The sequence below is a fragment of the Pelmatolapia mariae genome, linkage group LG4 (genome assembly GCF_036321145.2).
Source record: "Pelmatolapia mariae isolate MD_Pm_ZW linkage group LG4, Pm_UMD_F_2, whole genome shotgun sequence".
NCBI lineage: Eukaryota > Metazoa > Chordata > Actinopteri > Cichliformes > Cichlidae > Pelmatolapia > Pelmatolapia mariae.
In genome coordinates, this window is record NC_086230.1 from 13611884 (window position 1) to 13633844 (window position 21961).

Here is a 21961-nt window from a genome sequence, read left to right on the forward strand (position 1 = left end):
TTAGCATAAAGAACCCACCTGATCAACTCCTCTACTGTGAGAGCAGACTTTTTTTCTTTTTAGTAAAAAAATAAACAAACAAAAAAACCCCTTCATTATAAAGGCAACTTTTTAATCCATATAGTCAGCCTTCCTCAGCTGCAGAGATGCAAATCCATACATGACCTCTTACCAGTTTGACATTTTCTTGACCATTGTGGCTGAAAAATTCACTTTTTCACCCACCTGTTCACACATTTCTACAGACATATCCTTGTGAAACCACTCCTGCAGACAGAGGTGAATCATGTTTTCACTCTTACACACCTAACCACTTTAGTTACATGTGCCCTTTAAGTCAGAGGGGTCAAACATAAGGCCAGGGGGCCAGAACAACCAGGCATAGTCAAATCCGGCCTGTTGGGCTGCTTCGGAAAATGTGAAGGAGGGTGTACATTTTGAACTTTTCACTGTATTTTCACAGGTTTTGCAGCTTTGTTCTGATGATGAACACCTCCCCAAAGTATTTAAGTGATAATTAAATGCCAGAAAAGTGCCTGTTTTTTCACTATCTAATTAAGAAATTTCTAAGTTAAAAAAGATAATTTTCTTCTAAATGAACAAAAACTTTTTTTTCATATATACATTCACAGGACAGTTTGGGCAATGACACAAATTTACACTGACAGAAAGTGTAGAGTAATGTTGACCCTGGGCAGCAAATAAAGGAGGCAGTCCTCTAATTGGCTTCACAAAACTTTTTTTTTTTTGTGTGTGTGTGTGAGCTCAGATGCCCTTCCTGCCACATGTTGTTCAGTAAGTGCGTGAGAGAGGAAGCAAGGTAGAGCAAAAAAGCAAGTGAGAGAATGGGAGTGGGGGTGGGGGCTAAGAGAGGAACAGAGATTAAAAAGCATCGTGGGGACAATGCAGTACAATATAATGACAGCTATTGGAGGTGGGTGGATGGGGGAGGGGGGGATTACAAGCATATAGGTGCAAAAGAAAATTGAGGGTAGGAACGAGCTGTAGACAAATGTGGCCTGAGAATGCACAGATCCTGAGAGGCATTGTTTATTTGTTTGAGGGGAAGTTGAGCGATTTTGTGCCCACCTGCTTTTTCCGCCATTGCCCACTGACTTCCGCCAGCTCACTCAAACACGCAAACCTGTTCACCCGTTTCAAGCCCCCCTGCATTAGTGCCCCTGGCAGGATGAAAATGATGAAAATGTCACCCAAGCAGAAAAGCACTGGGTTTACATACTATGTGCTGCCTGTGTTGTGGGTAACACATACACAGTGTACTGCAGGGCTGTTAAAAATGGCCTATCAGTCACATTGCATGAAGGATTCATCACTGTTAACAGAAAACACACCATTGTGTACGGGCAGCTGATGTTTATGTAAGTTTTAACTTGGTGTTTAAAACATCCGACGCTTTCCTGGAAAAGGACACAGGAAGTGATGTCATTGTGTCAGCTGAGGGGCCTAAACAAAAGAAAAGAGCAGTGAACAGCACAGTGCCTGAGACAAAGAAGAGAACCACCTACGGACACACAAACTCAACCAACAAGAAAAAAAATGCAAAAAAAATAGGATCACCCACAACGTTTATGTGATGAGTGAGGCCGGAGAGCTGTACACAGAAACACAGCGGGTGTACCACACATTAAAATATAGAAAAAAAACCCGTCTGGCTGTAGACTATGTTGATCCTTAAATTTTTTAATTCACCTCCAGCATTTCAAACGCACAAGACATCATCACACAGGAAGGAAAAGACTTAAGAACAAGGGTGTTGCTTCGGCCCTAGAGCAGCAGGCAGTTCCACTTCCTCTCTTTCTCTTCCTCTTCTATTCTTCCATCACCTCACATCTAGCCTTCACATCCCGCACTCCTCCTTCTGGTGGCACAGTCAAGTGACGCAGCTGATCGGGGATTTCCTGGACAGGTCACGCTAAAGAAACAGCTACAACTTCCCTGTTGTTTTATCTCATTGTAGTTAGAGCCGTTTGTATTTTTACTTTGCATTTCCTCTTCTATGTTTAACTCTCTGTCTCTTCTTCTTTCTAAGTCCATCCAGACGATATCTACAGATCATGAAGTGTGGAGGCTCATTTGGGAGGGAGTTTGATTGGCTGCTTGTAGAATGTGGCAAAAAAGTCTTTCCAAATAAGACTTTGATTATTAGTTATATCATTATTAGTGATAAACTGGGCAGCACTGTTGCCTTAAAGCAAGGTCCTGAGTTCAATTCCACCATCAGGCCGGCGTCTTTCTGTGTTGAGTTTGCATGTTATTCACGTGTTTGCGTGGGTTCTCCGGGTACTCTGGCTTCCTCCCAGAGTCTAAAGACATGCAGTTAGTGGGAATAGATTAACTGGAAACTCTAAATTGGTTGTCTGTGTCTATGTGTTAGACAGACTGGCGACTCGTCCAGTGTGTGCCCTGCACTTTGCCCTAAGACAACTGGGATTGGCTCTAAAAGGATAAGCGGAAGAGGATGGATGGATGGTAATAAACTGGATTTTGTGATTCTAACTGAAACCTGGCTTGATAATACTGCTAACACAGAGCTGGCTGAAACATCGCCCAGTAATTACAGCTTTGAACCTTTACACCACACAGGAGAGGCGATCTGGTCGCTGTTATATATAAAAACATTTTTAGTTGTAAATCTCTGTCAGTTATCTAAGTTTTGAGTATTTATTTTTAGTAAATAATTCGGTATCTCCGGCTGGATTACTCCTTAATAAATGCCAACCGACTAAACTGAGACGTGATTTTATGGAAAGAATTAATGAACTTTTTTTCTGAAATTATAATTATTATATAATTATTAATTATTCTTTATTTTAATTCATTTCATATTCACACTGACATCAGCAGCAACTCTGATTCAAAATATTTCATCAGTTTATTTTAATGTTAATATTTAACAACATGCGACTCCACCCACTCATACTAAAGGTCACATGTTTGATCTAATTGGTTCCAGAGGTCTTGACGTCACAGTGACAAATGTTCTGGCTGTTACTGTCTCGGGTCGTTATTGCATATTTCCAGAAGTGTTTTGGTCGTCTGTCAAAACTAACACCAACTGATTTATCAACAGCCGTTACATCAGTGCAAGTGCGTTTAGTAGTGAATTTTCAAAATACACATTACTGGTACTGTCGTCATGTGATGACATTTCTCAATTTATCGATCATATCGCACCTGTCAGAACTGTGATGTATGCAGTCTACAGTGAGAATGTAAATATGGCAAAAAGAGTCTTTGAAATCAATAAAAACACACTTTGTTACTGCAACAGTGGAATAAAATTAGGCAGGCAATCCTATATCTCCCAACTGACTAACAATACTCAGGGTAATTCCACTTCTTTTATTCCCAGCCATTGATAAACTACCCAATGCTTCCAAAACCATTCCCTCTGAATTTCTTTCATTAAAAGTAATATCTTTGATTAATTTATCTAGCATTGCCTCACATTCTTACCAAACTACTGCCATGGGGTCAATGTCCAGATAAAATCCTGAAGAAGTCATTTATCAGTTAAAATCTTGAGTTCAATTCTGTATTTTGTAAACGATGACATTAACTGCTGTATGTCTACAAACTTTTTAGAGCCAAACAGAGATGAGCCAGAAATACTTGTTGTTGGTCCACAAAGTCTAGAGAGTCTAGAGCACAGGTATTGAACTCCAGGCCTCGAGTGCCAGTGTCCTGCAGGTTTTAGATGTGTCCTTGATCCAACACAGCTGATTTAAATGGCTTAATGACCTCCTCAACATGTCATGAAGTTCTCCAGAGGCCTAGTAATGAACTAATCATTTGATTCAGGTATGTTGACCCAAGGTGAGATCTAAAACCTGCAGGACACCGGCCCTCGAGGCCTTGAGTTCGACACCCCTGGTCTAGAGCAAGGCAGGAATCTCAGAACTCTTGTGGACAGTGGTCTCAGTTGATAACTGATAATCATACCAATAAGGTCACCAGGACTCCTTTTTACCATAAAAAAACCTAAAAGTTAGAAAATTCATATTAAGGTTAGACTACTGTAATGCTCTATTTGAAGGGTTATCCAAATCATCAGAAAGAGGACTTCATAATACAAAAGATGGTGAAGATCCTTACAAGTACACAGACACTGTCTACAAGTTCAATACAAAATTACCTTTAAAATCCTCCTACTAGTTCTCAATACATCTCTGACTTGCTCAGTGTGTATAACCCAATCAGACGTCTCGGGCTATAAGGTTCAGATCTTTTAACTGTCCCCAGAATTAGATCTAAGTGTGCTAAGGGTGCTTTCAGTTACTGTGCTCCTGATCTCTGATCCAAGCTGTCTGCTGAACTGAGGTCAATCAAATCTGTGTCTGCATTCAAAAACAGACACAAAACCTTTTTGTTCTTGCAGGCCTGCAGTTAATAACTGTGTGTGTGTGTGTGTGTATTGTAGGTTTAGTTTTTTAATGTTTACATCGTTTATGTAATGCACATGATGTTTACTTGTAATGAAATGTGTTGTGTAAAATAAGATGCCGAGGAGGCATGTTTTTGGTTATTCTATGACAAACTAAGCAGCTAAAAATATCTTGAGTTGATTCCAAGTATTGAATATGCATTTGGTAGATTTTCATTTGAACTCCCAATGTGAGATTCAAAGAAATGTCAATGCAAGTAAAGGAGGCCACTCCTTCTTCACTTGCATAGTGCTCTCAGAGTGACAATAAAAACTTTAGGAGTGGCTAAACATATAATCTGGTCATTCTTAGAAAGATAAAATGACTGCACTGGCCAGCTCAGCGACACAAGCCCCCCCCCCCAAAAAAAACCCCCACAAAAGACAACTAACATAGATGATGACAGAATTATTTCCATGGTTACAAAAAATAACTTCACACCATCTAACCAAGCCATTAACACTTTCAGGAAGGTAGCAGTAACTTTGTCAAGGTCTGCAATCAAGAGATGCCTTCATTACCATACGTCGTGTCTTTGCCATGTATGTATGGTCGCGGGGGGGTGTGTGTGTCCAATTTCACTGCAGGTGTAAGCATTGCATGTGACAAATAAAAGGCTTGATTAATTGATGAATGGAGATACAGAGAGGTTACAACAAAGTGCAAACCACTGGTTACACTTGAGACCACGAACGCCAGATTAGCCAGAAAACATTTTAAAGGGCCTGCACGGTTTAAAAAACCATCTTGTAAAGTAAGTAAAGTAAGTAAGATTTACTTGTAAGTAAATCTTGAAACCAAGATTTACTTACTGAGAAAAGTCATGATTAAAAGTATTTGTATGGTGGAGCCGGGTCATTATTGTTTACTGATGATGTGACCGCTGATAGAAATAGCAGGATGATCTGTGAAGTGTGCAGGGCTACACTGTCTGCTCATATTCGTCCAAACGCTGCAAAACGAATTAGACAGAGCTTTGCAGTGCAAATGGATAATAACCCAAAGCAAACTGCAAAAGCAACCCAAGAGTTTCTCAAGGCAAACAAGTGATCTTTATCAGTAATTAATTACAAAATCGTCCTGAATAGGCAAATCAAGTTGAGATCTCCACAGCCACTGATTCCCAATGTTTTATTTCCTACAGTGTAGCCCAAAGCATACAGTGTATACAGGGCTTCTGATCCACCACATACGAATCTGAGCAAACCCCTAGAACGGGCCTCCAGAATTAAAAAGCTATTGCTTTTAACCGTCCACTATTTCTAGCATCAATCCAGAGAAGTTGCTGGAACAATGAATTTAACTCAGCATGTGACATAAATTGAGACAGATGAAGCTGGCAGCCCGCTGCTGCTGTTAGTCCATAGATGATAAATACCGACGATATGATGTAAAACCTCATAGCTGGTTTTATCATCCATGCTATAATCTTTTTTTTTCTTTAATAATAAATCTTGAAAAGGTTCACTCAGCTGCCCAGTTATCATTTTTGGCACAGAGGTTGCATCAGACACGCCTTCACTGTCACGCAGATGCTTTGGAAATCTCAACCAAAGCTACTCAAGAATTGAAATGTAGCACACGGGGTATGTGTACGGTCAGTAGGATGAAAGGAAGAGGGTGTCAGGGGAAAACCGATGCCGTAATCTCTCAGCTTGTTCTGTGGTATAGTGCGATCACTCTTTTTTTCACGTTTGAAATGCCTGACTTGACTGGACCATCCAGAAGTTTTCAGCGTTCACAGATGTTAAATATAGGAACAGCAAACGTGAGCTCACCTTTCACTTCAAAGGTGTGAAACTAAAGCTGAATTCGCATGATGACAGAAGTGCAACGACAAACCACACGGAACATAATGGAAAAAGCTGAAGTACACACACACACTCCACAGAAGCCGCACTGAGTGTGTAAGACAAATATATACACAGGAAGTGCCTCCCACTCCTTTGCCCCTAGTCACTTGCTCTCTCTCTCTCTCTCTCTCTGAATGTTTCTGATGGCAGTGTGTTGCTGAGCAGCAGCCAGTCGTGTTTTTCCCCTCGCTGAGCTCACTCTCTCTCTCATCCTCTGCTCCGGCTCTCAAACGCTCTGTTGCTCAGTGAACAGACCAGACCTCTCCTCTCCACTTCTTCTTCTCTTCTGCTACCCCTTAAGTCTGCTCTATCCTCTTCTTTTATCTGTTTCTTCCTCACATTTCTTCTTCATCCCTGTCTGCCCCCCTGTCCACTACCACCACCACCTGGGTGCCAGGGGCATTAGTGGGGGTCCCGGCGTGTCTTTTTGACTGTGTGTGTGTGTGTGTGTGTGTGCGTGTGTGTTTATGTGAGAGCGTGCCGGTACTGTTTTCAGCATGGAAGCGGTGGCATTGTACACGTTTCGTGCCACAGAGGGTGATGAGCTCAGTTTCAACAAGGGAGACTTGCTCAAGGTAAGAAAAAGAATTTTTCATCTTTGTCTGTCTGAAGAGTAAAACTGGCACAGCACCTCTGTCTTCTCTCTCGCTCCGTCTGCCTACACTGTGATAATTACAGCAATTAAAACTTTACTGTCAGAAGCCATTGAAATTATATTTCAAGTGCTGCAGGTGCTTCCTAAAGAAAGAATAGTATAAAGAAAGATAAAGTATTAGAAGTGGCTTAAACCTATTTTGGATGATAGCACTCACCTGTATGTGTGGTAATGTGCTAGACAGCAGTGAGTTAGCTTAGCTTACCATAAAGGCAGGAAACAGTTTGAAGTAGCTAGCCTGGTTCTTAAAAAGAGCAAAAAGTTACTTATTTTTTTTACATTTAATTTGCTAATCTTTACACAAACGTGTCAAAACAATCATGTAGAGTATGCTAGAGTACTTTTTTGGCTTGAACCAGTGGTTTCCTGGAGCATCTGCTGACTACAGGGCAAATAGTCCTTAGCTTGTAGAAGTGCCAAATCTGTACTTCCTCAGTGGCCACCAATAAAGTCACTCCCTATCGTGTTTAATATTGAAAAGGCTTACTTAACAGCAGAAAAACTCAAGATAAAACATTTTTTTATGTCTATGAAGCTAAACACATTTTTGATAACTGTGCAAATTTTCCTTAAGGACTAAAGAAAGTGGTTTGGCCACTTTGAGAGCTGGACACTAAAATGCTGTAGCATGTATAAAGTTACAGAGCTAGACCTCACAACAGTGTTCTTTCTGCTGTTAGCTAATTATACGGACTATTTATTGTACAAACAGCCCATTTAAGAAGTTTGTGTTTCAGTTTTGTGAGTGAAATATAGAATTTTAGTTATATTTTTATTAGTACAAAGGCATGTTTGCTAACATTAGCTCAGAACTTAGCACTCCACAGTCTCAACAAATGATAGTTTTTGCAAATACCACAAAAAAGCAACATGGCAACAGACAAAATGCTTTAAAATGTAGCTTTACAAACTAATGAGTGGTAGCACAGGTGGCTGTGTAGTCTAAATCTTCACATTTTAAAATGGGAAGTTGTCATTTTCACGTGGCTACATGGCTAACAGGTTCCCGCTATTTTAAACCTTTTTTTCCAAGCTAAGCTAATGTCACAGGCTACAACTTAATATTTACAGTAAAAAAAGGGAATGCTGAATCTTCTTATCATTTTACAGAAAGCAAATAGGCATATTCGATTCTACTCCTCTAATTTAATTTTGCTCTAGGTTGCGTAACAATCTTTTTTTTTAATCTGCAGCTTTTTATTTGTGTCAAACACCATGCTGAGATAGTTCCGGCACAGCTGGAAATTAGTGTAGTAGAAAATCGTCCCTCTAAGACATCAACAGCAAACCTCAGAATTAAAGAGCCAAGTGCTTCTTTCTAACACTGGTGCTTTGGCACCAGCTGTTTGACACTCAGACGCAGGCAAATCAGGGAAGATGGAAGACACAGTGAGATCAATTTGTCTTCTGGATTTCGTCTCAGTTAACCAGTGGGCGTCGGTGCTGCAGGTCCAACTTTTCTCACTAGTTAAAGCCTTTATTTTATCCTTTCACTGGAATATTTCTTTGCTAATTTGAGGCTTTTCTTTGAGGGTGAATTTACCTTTTGTTGCTTGAAGATAGTTGGTGTACTATTCTTCCCATACTGACTTCATTCCAGCACTAAACATGAATAAAAAAGGCCTCTTATTCCTGCTGTCTTTAAAGTCATTTGTTAGAAGTCGAGTGTCACAGCATGTTGAAGCTAAGATGCAATGGCATTTAGTTTCGACACTATGACAAAGATAGTTACAGCAGTCTTTGATGTGTACTCGTGTTGTCTGGCCACAGTGATGAATTTACAGTAGCTAAAACAGCACCATCACTTAAACCACTGTTGAGTTTGTTTCTTTACTCGTGCAGGGCTAAGCGACTGTCTTGTCTTTGCCAAAAAGCTTTGGTTCACACTCGGGTCAAGCAGTACTTTTAAATAATTCTCCACATTTGTTCGTTTCTGCATGATGCGCCAGATGGCCTGAGCTTTACAACATCAAGACAATTTGTGCGGAAAAAGAAAAAAGAAACTCTATAATTTAGTTACAAAAATACCAAAGAGATAGTTGCTTTCCTCACAGCTGCTCACTGGTGCTCATTTATTGCCCTTATGCTGCTTTAAAGCCTACTTCTGCTTCTTTTCACACCTTGTTGCCAATGCGAACCCATTGTGCGTTTTCCATGTGGAACTGGATCGATTGAGCTGAGCAGAGTGTTGACTCATAAAGAAGTTATAAAAATAGCTTCATAGAAAAATTTGTAAAAAAAGAAGTGGCTCTGGCATTATGTGTAAAGCTGGGAGACCGTGCTGCCAAGTTTAACACGAGGGACACAAAAGCCGAGCTTTAGTTCTCCAGATACCGTCACAAAAAATGTAACAACTCTGGCTGGAACTGAAAACCTCCAAAGCATCCAGAGCGTACGCACTACTTCTAATCACAAAATGAAATAACTTCATTTCTTTAGAAAATAGTTAACTATCCTTGGAAATAAAAATATTGCTGTATTTATTTGCTTCCTTTCTCCAACAGTTTCGTGTGTCTGACCACAGCAGTCAGGTGCGGTCAACCATACCTGACCTGTTTTTAAGCCTCATTAAGAGCTTTGTGTGCAGTCTTTTCAGTCTACTGCCATGTCAGATGTTCACGTTGTCGGATATTATTTGTTTAATGCGCTTTTGTTAAGGGTTAATTATGTAATGAGTAAACTCTCTGGAGTGGTCTGGAAGGATCTGTTAGTCACAGCTGAATTAAAAGGGTCTAGCTAGATAATCAGCTATTATTGGTTATATATGGTCTCTGTCTACATATATATATGATAAACACTGTACATCAGCGGTCCCCAACCTTTTTTGCGCCACGGACTGGTTTAATGTCAGACAATATTTTCACAGACCGGCCTTTAATGTGTCGCGGATAAATACAACAAAATAAAATGATACAGACAAAGACAAAAACTGTGGTATTTTGTAAATATAATAATAAACGCAAATTCACTGTGTAATTGTATAACTTTATTAGCAGCGTCCTCCTGAAATGCGCCAACAATATTGAGAGTAACATCCTCCTCTCTTCCCCTTAATCCTCTCTGATTGCTATGGTAACGTGTAAATATTTCTTTCAAAATAAGACACACAACTACAACACGGAAAAAGACCGAGTTAACGATAAAAACCCTGAAAACCATAAATTTCACACCCGAGCCTAATCTCTCGCGGCCCGGTACCAAACGACTCATGGACCGGTACCGGTCCATGGCCCGGGGGTTGGAGACCGCTGCTGTACATGGTCAGCATTCAGTACAATTGTTTACTTACTTAGTAGCTACTAGTGGTGAGTAATAATGCAAATTTTGGTATGCATGTGATACCAAGTAAAAACGGCCAGAGTTACTAATACTAATACTGATACTTTTGATTAGTAAAGGCAGCCTTTATGACTTATGAGCTGAACCAAATAACTTACTTTTACTTTCCACAGTCATTAGTTAACCCAACAAAGCACACATTGCAGCATTTCATGTAATTTGAAAGTGGGGTTGTTTGGAGAGCTGGGATGTAGATACGCTCGTCTTTTTGTGTCAGCTTCTGTTTAAATGTGCTACAGGCTATAAATAAAATAGGCATGAAAGTCAGCTTGCAAAGGCTCAGACATTTTTCATAGTGCATGTTTGAGGTGTGTATTTTCCTTTCCAAAACACAACAACAACAATATGGACTGCATGTTGAACTTTACTATATTAATACTGTTGATATTTGTATTGATGCGCTAGTACTTACTGGCATTGTCGCATTATTAATAAAATTAAAGTAGCGATCTATGAAATAGAAATAAGGAAAAGTTCTTAAACTGCCAGTGTTACCTCTTAAGAGGCTTTATGAACACAATACATATGACCAAAAAAAAAGATTCGGTTTCTCCACAGAACTCCTGTAGTTACACGTTATTATGATGTACAAGCAGGAAAAATTAAATTAACAGGTGAAGCTGTACAGGAAGTGGAAACTTTTTGATTGAAATTGTGGTGGGGGGGAAGTTAGTCTCTGAGTCAGACTGATGCAGAAATGGCTCACTGGGTTTCATGAGAGACAGTCCAGCGTGTTGTTTTAAACTGTGGGAAATATAGGAAGAGGGACACCGAAACCTCCAGCCTCTTGAAAAGGCAGGCTTTCAGCTCGATGAATGACTGACGTTATGAGCAGTAAATCATTTCGTAGCCTGCGACGCATTTAAAAAATGCACGTACAAATGTGCACTGTAGCCATTACAAGCAGCTGATGCATGAAATGAAGTTTCTAAAGGCAGAGAGGGGACAGGGCAACTTTTTTTATTTATTTATTTTCTGGCAGATGGGCATTACTGCCCAAGGTGTTCTTCATCACAGTGGCCTTCAAGTCCTTGCTGGCAGGATGTCGCGTGAAACTTGAGGTGAGGGAGGATGTTTTAACTACAGTACATGACACGCGGTACTTTGCTGGGTACAGCCGCTGATCAAACACAGAGGCAACGTGACGAAAGCCCAAAAAGTGATAAACCCAAGCTGTAAGGGAGATAAGGAAGAAATGTGGCAGTGCGAGGCAGGCAGAGCAAAATAAAAATCATCTTAAAATATCAAAATGACAAGCCATGTCACAGCTGGGTTAGGAGACTGAATGTAAAAAAGATTTTGAAAAAGAGCATGAACAGAGATGAAGCAATGAAAGGGGATGGGATAAAACAGATAAGGTTTAAAGCAGGAACATATCAGGAGTCAAAATAACAGACTGTCCTTTATTACCATCATCATGATGGAGCCCTGGCCCTGTTTATTACCTACTGTAGCCAGCAGAAATAAGACATGTTTGCAAGAGTTTTTAAATGACTATCATTAATATCATTTGTGCTTGAATTTCTTTTCATTTTACTTTGCACACCCCACTGTCAGATTACACATCCTGCGAATGCTAATGACGCCAGCTAATGTGAACTTGATAGCAGGCTCTTGTGTGACATTTCAGACTTTCTTAAGGCAAGCGACTAACTATAGTTATGTAAAGTCTTTAAAAAGTCAACTGAAATATTTTCAGTTATGGCTTAATTTCAAGCGATAAAAAACAAGGGTTCAATTCATTTTATTTATGTAATTAATTTATTTTTACTTACACCAAAGCGGTGTAATTTTGATTATTAACTCTTTGCCCCTTAAAAGGCTTCTAGAAGCTCTTTTCTGAACCCAGTGGTTTCTGTCTATCTGCATTGATACATACTGAGATCAAAATTTGTCACTAAATGTAAAGAGGAGAAAAAAAGTGAAATTACTGATATATAAATGTAATCTTCTCTTGCAAAAAAGCTCATTCCAAGTGTATCACCTGCACAAGATTTTTCTTTTGGCGTTTCCAGTATTTTTGGTGAGGTGTCTGTGTTTATGGAAAAAGGTTGGTGTCGGTGGGGCCTTTAGGAGTATGAAGAACTGTCTAGAGATAGCGCTGGGTGTTTTGGCTCTGTAACGGGCAGCGAGGGCAGCCTGGCTGCTTGTTGTGACAAGCTGTGTTTCCTTATCTATAGAGTACACGCAGGAGCAGGTAGATGAAACTCAGTGTGAGATTACAACTTCAGATTGTAACGACAACGCCTGCTGAGACACGCGCTCATCTTTACTCGTCGATTATCATGTGAAATTTCACAGTAAATATATGTATATTTTATATTATTCCTCTGGATCGCCTGGAGAATCTGCGCAAGGTAAAACCTGGTGTCGTCATGATTTCCATTACACTACCCACTTTGCTCATGGTGTTACAGCTCTGCTATAAAACACAACCTGATCAACTGACCTGTAAGTGTAACAGAAACAAACAAATCACTGAACATTATAGCGCATGCATTATATTTTACCCATAATTAGTGTAAACACAGAGCCTCCCTTACACACATGTTTTGTACTCAGATAATTCAGAATATAGCACTGAATAGACTGTAGTTATTCTGACATTATACTATAGGGATGAAAATGTGACAGAAAATCTGAATTAATACGACAAAAGGTTGTTTTTTTTTTAAAGAAGAATTAAGTTTACAGTATTTATTCTTTTTAATTACTTTGATCTTTTGGGCTTTACTGATGGAAAAAGACACCTATTACGGGGTGTTAGGAATACATTACATATTAAAGTGCGATAAAGGGCAGTAAAGGGCAACAAACATTTGGCAAATACCATCAAACTTCATTTTTATCTCTGCTACACATCTGTGATGTATGGTGGTGTCCGTATTCGGCGTGATGACTCAAAAGGTGAAAATGATCCGACAGCATTTCACGTCAGCTAACTTGAGGAAAATCAATTTTGAAGAAATATGTGGATTTGCCAGCCATGGTGAAATCATGAAAGGCTTCATGTGGCATTTAAAACTCGCCCAGTAATCTTTTCAAACTTGTGCGAGTTGAGGGTTGCGGATAGTAGAAGCAGAGAGGCCTGTGAGGAGCTGATAAAACAGTATGAGGACAGTAATATCATTATGGGCAGCTTTTCATCTCACTCTGTGTTTTTGTGTGCGCTTGCTCTTAGATCACCAACATGGAGGATGATCCTAACTGGTACACGGCCGAACTCCACAACCGGAAAGGGTTCGTGCCTAAAAACTACATCAACCTGCGTCCACACGCGTAAGTATGCGCACACTCACGCACACATCTTTAGCTCATCTGTATAAAGCGTTTCACACATCTACCTACCACCGGTCCATTTAAGCATCTCATCAGCGAGGATGTGAGCAGTTTGCTGCCCCGGGCATTTTCTGCTCTGCTTTGGACATCTGCACTCTGGCATAAGGCGGCCTACCCAAAGGGACACACTCATTCTCTAACTTATGTAATCACACATGATACAGCCCTGTTTGTGTGTGTGTGTGTGTGTGTGTGTGTTTACAGTGAAGCTGCTGGTACACCCTGTATCTCCATCAGATGGTCATACACCAGCTGGTTTGCTGTGACAAACTCTAAACTGACAACACAGACGTTACAGCAGCTCTGGCTCATTAATGAACCCTGATGTACAGCCCAGTTGGAATTGCCTAGTTAAGTCTGTGGACACCCCTGGGAGTGTAGGATACGTGTGTGTATATATGTGTGTGTCTTTTTTCCTCCAAATTTCTTTGCGTGGCTTTGATTTCTTTTTTAAAAAAATCCCTGAAATCTGACTGCATGAAGTTGGCCACGAGGGTCCTAGAGTTTCTCCACCATATTGGATAGATGCTCACTCTTCATGAGTCATCAAACTGACTGTGCTCACAGCCTCCAAGCAAAGCGCACTACTAAGCAAGCGCAAAAAAAAAGAAAGAGAAAAGAAATGAATAATGACACCTTTACTTCCGCTCCACAGCTGACAACTGAATTGCTGGATTTGTGGGATTTGTTTCATGTGCAAACTTAGCAGCGTGTGGAAAATTCACTTCTTTCATTCTCTCTCTCAGCTCTTTGATCCGTGCTTTTGTGAGCTGCTCTCCTCTCAGTTTCTTTCAGTTAGCAGATATCCACAAACTTCTTTTCTTAAATTTAAGTGTGTGTGTGCAAACGTCTGGAGGAGATGCTCAGATCAGGAGAGTTCACCTGCATAAAGCGGTAACACCGGTGACCCCTTTCTTTCTTTGTTTGCTCACTTGCTTTCTTTTGTCTGTTTTTGTTTTTGCTTGACTGGCCTGCAGCTGGTTCGCCGGTCGCATATCTCGCGGCGTGGCAGAAAGTCGACTCAGAAACAGAGAGTGCGGCGCCTTCCTGGTCAGAGAGAGCGAGAGTGCTCCTGGGGAGTTTTCCATGTCTGTCAGGTAGGAGAAAATTACTAAAGATTTGCACTATATTCTCCACAGTTGCTTTAATGTCGTGCTCCTCGCAGTGGGATTTCATACACCTCTCTGATCTCATATGTATTTCTTCATATTACCCTGCGTAACTTCTCATTACTGCAGCTGCAGGGTTGCTCCACAGCCATCACTGAAGTTTCATTGCATCTCATCTAATGCCACAGAATTGAATTAGCAGACCTATAAGCACACACCTCTGAAAACGCTACATTATTCCCCTGTATCTCTTCATTAATGTATTTTGGATGTGCGCGGGCGAGCGTGCGCGTGCTCGATATATTAGTCATGGTGGCTGGGGATTAGAGAAGCAGGCAGAGAAGGAGGGTTAGAGGATAAGGTATGGGGTGGAGGCTAAGAGGGGTGAGGGGGGGATCTGCGGGCCCTCTGGCCTGATGTGAGTTAATCCTGTCTAGCACACCACGGCATCTGGAGCTGCTGATGGGGCTGATGGGTTGTCTTGTCAGTGCGTGGCGGTGAAGGGTGCAGCTGAGACTTGGTGTTGTGCCTTGAGGGGCTGTGTGGATATTGGAGTGTGGGAGGTCTGGGGTCTGAGTTTTGGTGCTGATAAAGGCCAGAAGTGGAATGGAGGTTTGGCCCTTCACTGGGTTCCTACTTAACTCAAGACAGGGGTTAAGAATTAGATCTGGGGATTGTTTTGTGTTTGGCTGTTAAATCGCCTGGGCACAATGTCACTCTCAGTGGATTTGTCTTAGGATAGTCCTTTGGAAGGGAAAGGAAAGGAAAAATTAGGTTGCCTGTGTTTAAAAAAAAAAAGCTAAAAGACAAAATTAGACACGAGGGATGGAAGAGAAGCGATATGCTGCGTGCAAAATAGATTTGCCAAGAGGGGACAGAGCGGAATCTGATGCTTCTTGTTTTTTTGGTTTTTTTTGGCTGTTTATTGATGTCTTTCTGGCTGTTGTTGCTGAATGGTGTAGCAGCTTGAAAAGTGGGTCAGGTGTTTGTGTGAGTTTGCCAGTGTGCTTGTGTGGTTCTTCTGTGCTGACACCGCTCCTGTCAGAGGAGACAGGACATCAGTAACTGCAGAGACTTCAGTCTCAGCTCAGCTCGGTCCAGCTTTGACGTCAGTCTGTGAAAAATCCGATCCACTTTCACAGCCATGAATGAATCCTAGAAGAGATGTTGTGGCTCTTTTTGTCATAAAAAAAATTCTGGTGGAGACAGAAATCCTCCAAGTGTGATGTACGATAAAATTGGCTAATTAGCAGCTTTGTTTTAGGAAGGCAGGGGTGGCAGATCTAAATCTAACTTTAAAACCACTTTAGTCCATTATGAAAATAGTTAAAGTCACGTGTAAAGATGTGAATATAAATATTTCCATCGTGTTGATCTCTTTGAAATATTGGTCTTGTGGTAAGTAATTCTAACATAAATATATGTGGGTGACCTATTAAAGGAAAAACCAATATAAAGTGGTTAGTTCTTTATCCTCCTCTAATTTGTTGGTCATCTACATCTGTCCCTGTTGTACTTGTTAAATGCAAACAATGTTACTATCTTTGTTCTTGTTTCCGCAAAAAAATCTAACAACAAAACACACATTGCTTTATTATCAAATATTGCAGTCATTAGATTTTATATCGCAAACAACAATGTACAATATCTAAAAATGGGATTTATATAGCATCAAATCACAACAATAGTTGCCTCAAAAAGCTTTATATTATAAGGTAAACTCCTCACAATAATAGAGAAAAAACCCCAACAATCAAATGGCCCCCTATGAACAAGCACTTGGAAACAGTGGGAAGGAAAAACTTTTTTAAAAGGAAGAAAAGTCTGTATTTAAAAGTATAGAGGTTGACTGTCTCCCAACTCCAAACTAGTAGCTGGCATCACAGAAAAGGGGCCTGAAAGCTGAAGGTTATTTCTCTCCACTTTTAAATATCCTAGGAACCACAAGAAAGCCTCTGATAGTGCCTCTGATAGTGGGGTATTATGGTACTATGAGGTCTTTAAGTTAAGATGGGGCCTGAATATTCAAGGCCTCGTATGTGAGGAGGATTTTAAAATCAATGAAAAATCCTGAAATTTTCATTAAGCAAATATACCATGCGAATGACCACCAGATCTGAGTCAAAAGTGAGCCATAGTTATACCCATGTCAACCTACAGTAAACCAAACACATAAACCAAAACTGGGTCAGAGTTAATCTGAACTGTTGGGGGAAAAAAAGTCTAATCTCAATCTTAAAATATGGTAAGGATTCTGACATGAAGGGCTTCCGTAAAAGCAAGATGTAAGCAAATATATAAAAAAAACATTAAAATAATATGCTGATAATCTGGTACAGCTAGAGAACTGTAGAAAATGGCGCCTAATATAAGATGCCAAGTGAATGAAACTGTGCACAAAAGTGTAAAATAGCCACAAATGTGGAACACAAACCTCTGCAGAGGGGAATAAAGAACTGACGTGATCTCAACATCCTGTTCGCTATCGTTCTTCACCATAAAATCAGTCTTAAAAGCATTTTTGTGGCTTAAAATAAGTATTTTAATGACTCCAGCCATAATGCAAGGGACCTTTTTTAAAACAGTAATTGCTTCAAAATTTCTTTGAACAGGCAAAATATGTGGCAGAAGACTGTAGTTTCAGACTACGCCAGCAAAACTATCCCAGTGGGTTATTTAGTAGCTTATTTTTGGAATATAAAGTGATGCCAAGATAGACTTTAGACTTTAGAGAGCGAGAAGAGAAATCTATTTTGCCATGCAGGGTGGTTTCACAGTTCTCTTTGACTCAGCAGCAGATGCACCCAAAGGATATATTTGGTCTTCTCCTGCAGCGCTACAGTGGCACAACTTAGATCTAATACTTTCAGCAATACCTAATCCAGTTCTATAGTTTGGGTACTTTTTAGATGCTTGCAGAGAGACAACATCACTTTTCTCACTGTCTGGTGGAAAATCTCACTTCCTTTTTCGTACTTTTCAACAGCTGCTATAACTGCAAGTCCTTGCGGCCTACTCCCAAACTCCCTCAAAGTAAAAAAAGTGTGCGCAGTCACCAAAAGACACTTCAGGAAATTAGTAATTGAAGCAAAAATTTGATTGAGTGCCTTAGCAAAAGTAGCTACACTTGTCTTGAAGGGGCAGTTCACTTGAAATTTATTAGACAGGCAGGAGTAGCATTGTGGTTGTGGTTATCAAGGTTTTGTTTAACATGTTTCCCACATCCAAAGAGTCAACATCACTTCCTTCCTTTTTCTTTTGAAAAGACCTAAATCTGTTCCATTAGATATTTTCTTCCTGCTTGACCCAGTGTTTGTTTAGACTATAGTCTGGCGTTGCACGCAGACGCACACGTGCACAAAGACACGTACACAGTCGGTTTTCCTGTTGCATCTGTCCCGTATCACCTGGAGGTCATACAAACACCATTTCTTTGATGTAACAGTCTGATAGAAGCTCACCAACAACGTGTACACCACATTTGTCTAGCCTTATATCTTCTTGACCAGTGAGTCCACATTCTCAGCCTCAGAACGCCCACCCACCCCACCCAGAAGATGACTCATAGTCTCAAGATAATGATTTGTGAATTGCATTGTGCTCTGAACAGTAAGGACTGAGGTCTATTGCATGTCTTGCCAAGAGCGATCACCACCCTGAAAAAGGGTCGGCTATGTGATTTCACTCTTTGATTTGTGGGCTCGGATGTTTTTGGAGCCTTGAGTTTAGCATTTTATGTCCTTGTTTTACTCGAAGGACATCGAAAAACTAGAAATTTTGAGTTAGTAAGTTGAAAGTTTCAGTTAGCTCTGGTATTCAGAAAGGGCCCTGAAGGACCTCATTTCCACTTGAATGCCTTCTAGCGAATGATAATTCATAAAAGGTGTTCATGTCGAATTGTTGGACAGCTGATGTCTTCTGCAATCTACCTCCAGGTGACAAGGTAATGGCATAACTTCACAGAGCCCCTGATTGTCAGATCCAGCTTGACAATTGAGGTATTTGCTCAAAATTTTGACTTATTAACTCGAAACTTGAATTATGATGGCTTTTTTTCACAGTTTTCAGCTAACTTTGCTAGTTTCTCTAGCTTGACTCATGAAAGAGTACATAGAAACAGATGCCTGTGAATTAGTACCAACATGTAAATAATATAGTAAAATTCAGTTAACTTAAAAACAAAATCTGCTTCAAGAAAGTTTAAAAAGCATAGGTTAGATTAAAATGCAGTTCTTCTGTAAAGTTGCTCATTTTTAACATGGGCATCTATAGTGATTAACTCGCCTTCCATGGAGACTGTAAATACCATTAACGGTAGATGAAAATTATATAGACAGGGCCACTAGGCAATTTGCCCACTGCGCTACCATTTCAGTGTGGATGCTGTTGTTTTTGACACGGCCTCACGTATCACTGATTCACGCTACACTGACTGATGGCTCATACAGTAAGCACTGATTCTGGCTGTTCGTTCGGCTTCCTAGTCATCATTTATCATCAGCCTCTTTTCAGGGACATTTCTACAAAGGGAAACCATTAAAGGGAACTGACCCTGTGGGTGATGCTTATTTTACAGCTACATAATCCGCTCAGAGATTTAAGTAACGCAGAGTGGGTTCAGTGTCCTGTGAATGTCATCATTTGGGGGACAATTTCACACTTCGTGAACATCAGGAAAAAAAATGTGCTTTAGTTTATTCGATACAATAAAAAAGAGTGTGTCAAAAAATGCCTGCCAAAATGAAGAAGTGACTCAGTAAAGTTATGTAACATGACTCTAAAATATTAATTAGGCCATCATGTTATTTGGTATACCTGCTACTACTTGGACAAACTCCTTTTGCCTTCAGAAATATCTTCATGGTATCGACTCAACAAGCTGCTGAAAGCATTCCTGAGAGATTTTGGTCCATATAGACGTGACAGGGTCACACATATCCTTCAGATTTTTTGACTGCACTTCCATGATGTGAATATCCTGTTCCACCACATCCTAAAGGTGCTCTGTTGGATTGAGATCTGGTGACTGTGTAGGCCATTTGAATGCAGCGAACTCAGTGAACTGTCATTTTTAAGATGTTTGTTCTTTGGTCATAAAGGGTTGGACATAATTAGCAATAACACTCATGTAGGCTGTGGTATCTTTGGTACACCACCACTACTGGGAACCATCCATACAAGGCAGAATGGACCAAGGTTTTTATGCTGTTTACAACAAATTTTTATCCTGTAATCTGAATGTTGCAACAGAAACTGAGTCTCATCAGATGAACCTTTTTCCAATTTGCTGTTGCCCAATTTTGGCGAGTCTGTCCAAATTGCAGCCTCAGTTTCCTGTTCTGAGATTACAGCAGTGACACCTGGTACAATCTTCTGCTGCTCTAGCCCATCTGCCTTAAGTTCAGTGTGTTGTACTGACATGTAATGAGTGGTTATTTGAGTCATCTCAAAGTAGTCTGGGGATTCTCATCTGATCTCTGGAATCTACGGAGCATTTTTACTCCGACAGCTGCTGCTGTAATCCCTCGAGATGGCTGTGTGGGAAAATCCCAGTAGATTAGCAGTTTCTAAAATACTCAGATCAGTCTGTAGTCAACAACCACACTGTGGTTGTCTACTAATCGGAAGGTTGATGGTTCGATCTCCAGCTCTTCTAGTCTGCTTTTAGAAGTATCCTGAGTTGCCCCCGATGTATCCATCAGAATGTGAGTGTGTGAATTTAAACACACTTCGACCCAGAAAAGAGTGCTTGTGTGAATGTGTGTGTGAGGTAAGAAAGTGCTTCAGATGCTCAAATAGAGTAGAAAAGCACTATGTAAGTACAAGTCAGACAAGTTTAACATGCCACCTTCAAAATCACCTCAGTCACCTTTCTTTCCATTGTGATGCTGAGTTTGCACTTCAGCAGGACATCCATGTCTGCATATCTAAGTGCCCTGAGTTGCTGCCATGTGATTGGCTGTTTGTTACATTAATGAGCAGAGGTGGGAAGCAACGAAGTCTGAATACTTTGTTACTGTACTTCAGTAGAATTTTCAGGTATCTTTACTTGAGTATTTCTTTTTCTGACAATTTTTTAATTTTACTCCCTACATTTTTAAATGAATATCTGTACTTTCTACTCCTTATGTTTTCAAAACAGGCTTTTTACTTTTGGTTTAACGCATTTGAGGGGAGTTATTATCACTGCGGGCCTTCAAACATCAAACCGATTTGAGGCTAAACACTAATGCACAAAAGGCAATCCTATTCATGTGTCAAGAAGCAAACTGTTTGTGTGCAGTTTGTCACACAGTGTGTTGCTAACTAAAGGTCCAGCTGCTGTATTTAACAAAGAGAGAAAAGAAAGAGAGCTAACTTTTACTCAGAGATGGAGAAAGATAAGAAAGACAGGACAGGACAGGAGGAAGAGAGGTTAGATGTAAAGATAAAGACTGCTCAGTGGTGTTTTTATAAACCTCATGTTTTTAAATCATATATTGTGCCTGTACATGTGACAATGTGTTTTTTTCATGTTGTGAAACGTGCTGCAAAAAAACACAACAAAAAAACCCGAGGTAGACTAACTGTTATTTAAAGGTTGCATTAAAATACTCTGCAGGTTTGTGCAGGATAAATAATGTGGTTGATTTAAAGTAAAGCACTGTGTTGGGCTGGTGCACAGTGGCTGCGGTTGTCATGGTCAGAGTTAGGTTACATCGGGTGTAGCAGAGATGAATTTTAAGTTAAGCTGATGGTGCTTAGATCTGCTGACTGAATTCCACCTTCATACTAACTTTATACTGTCTAATATAAAGATAGCCTAAACAGTAAACTGTCGGTGTAGAGTACACTAGTATCTGTACTTCTACTTAAGTACAGAATGTCTGTACTTTTGCCATCTCTGTTGAATAGATGTACCTAATAAAGTAACTGGTGATTGTATGTGTGGTGCACGGCACAATAATGTTTGTTCTGTGAAATTCTCCTTTAAGTTGTTTACTTGCAATATATATGTGTAAACCCGGCATTGATAGACATGTTTGGTCAAGAGTTCCACAGCCAACATGACTGAGACCAGGAAAACATTGTCAGATACCAAAAACTGCAGCCTGGTTAGAGAGAGGATATTGTATTCAAACCCAAGTAAGAGCTTTTCTCATAAATTTTCAGTAGAAAGTCAGGTTTTCATAGCCTAAACCATAACTAATACTGGCACAGTTTAATACCACAGTTCAGTGA

The 21961-nt window shown here is 40.2% G+C and overlaps 1 protein-coding gene across 1 annotated transcript in view; it reads left to right on the forward strand.

Moving 5' to 3' along the window:
• Positions 1 to 6463: 6463 nt before the first annotated feature.
• The window catches only part of grapa (GRB2 related adaptor protein a), a 35444-nt gene continuing 19946 nt past the window's right edge, over positions 6464 to 21961 (forward strand). The window contains exons 1-3 of the mRNA XM_063471520.1: positions 6464 to 6873; positions 13474 to 13571; positions 14609 to 14728. Of these exons, the coding sequence (XP_063327590.1) occupies positions 6796 to 6873; positions 13474 to 13571; positions 14609 to 14728 (296 nt within the window). The 5' untranslated portion in view covers positions 6464 to 6795. The remainder of the gene's footprint in view (positions 6874 to 13473; positions 13572 to 14608; positions 14729 to 21961) is intronic.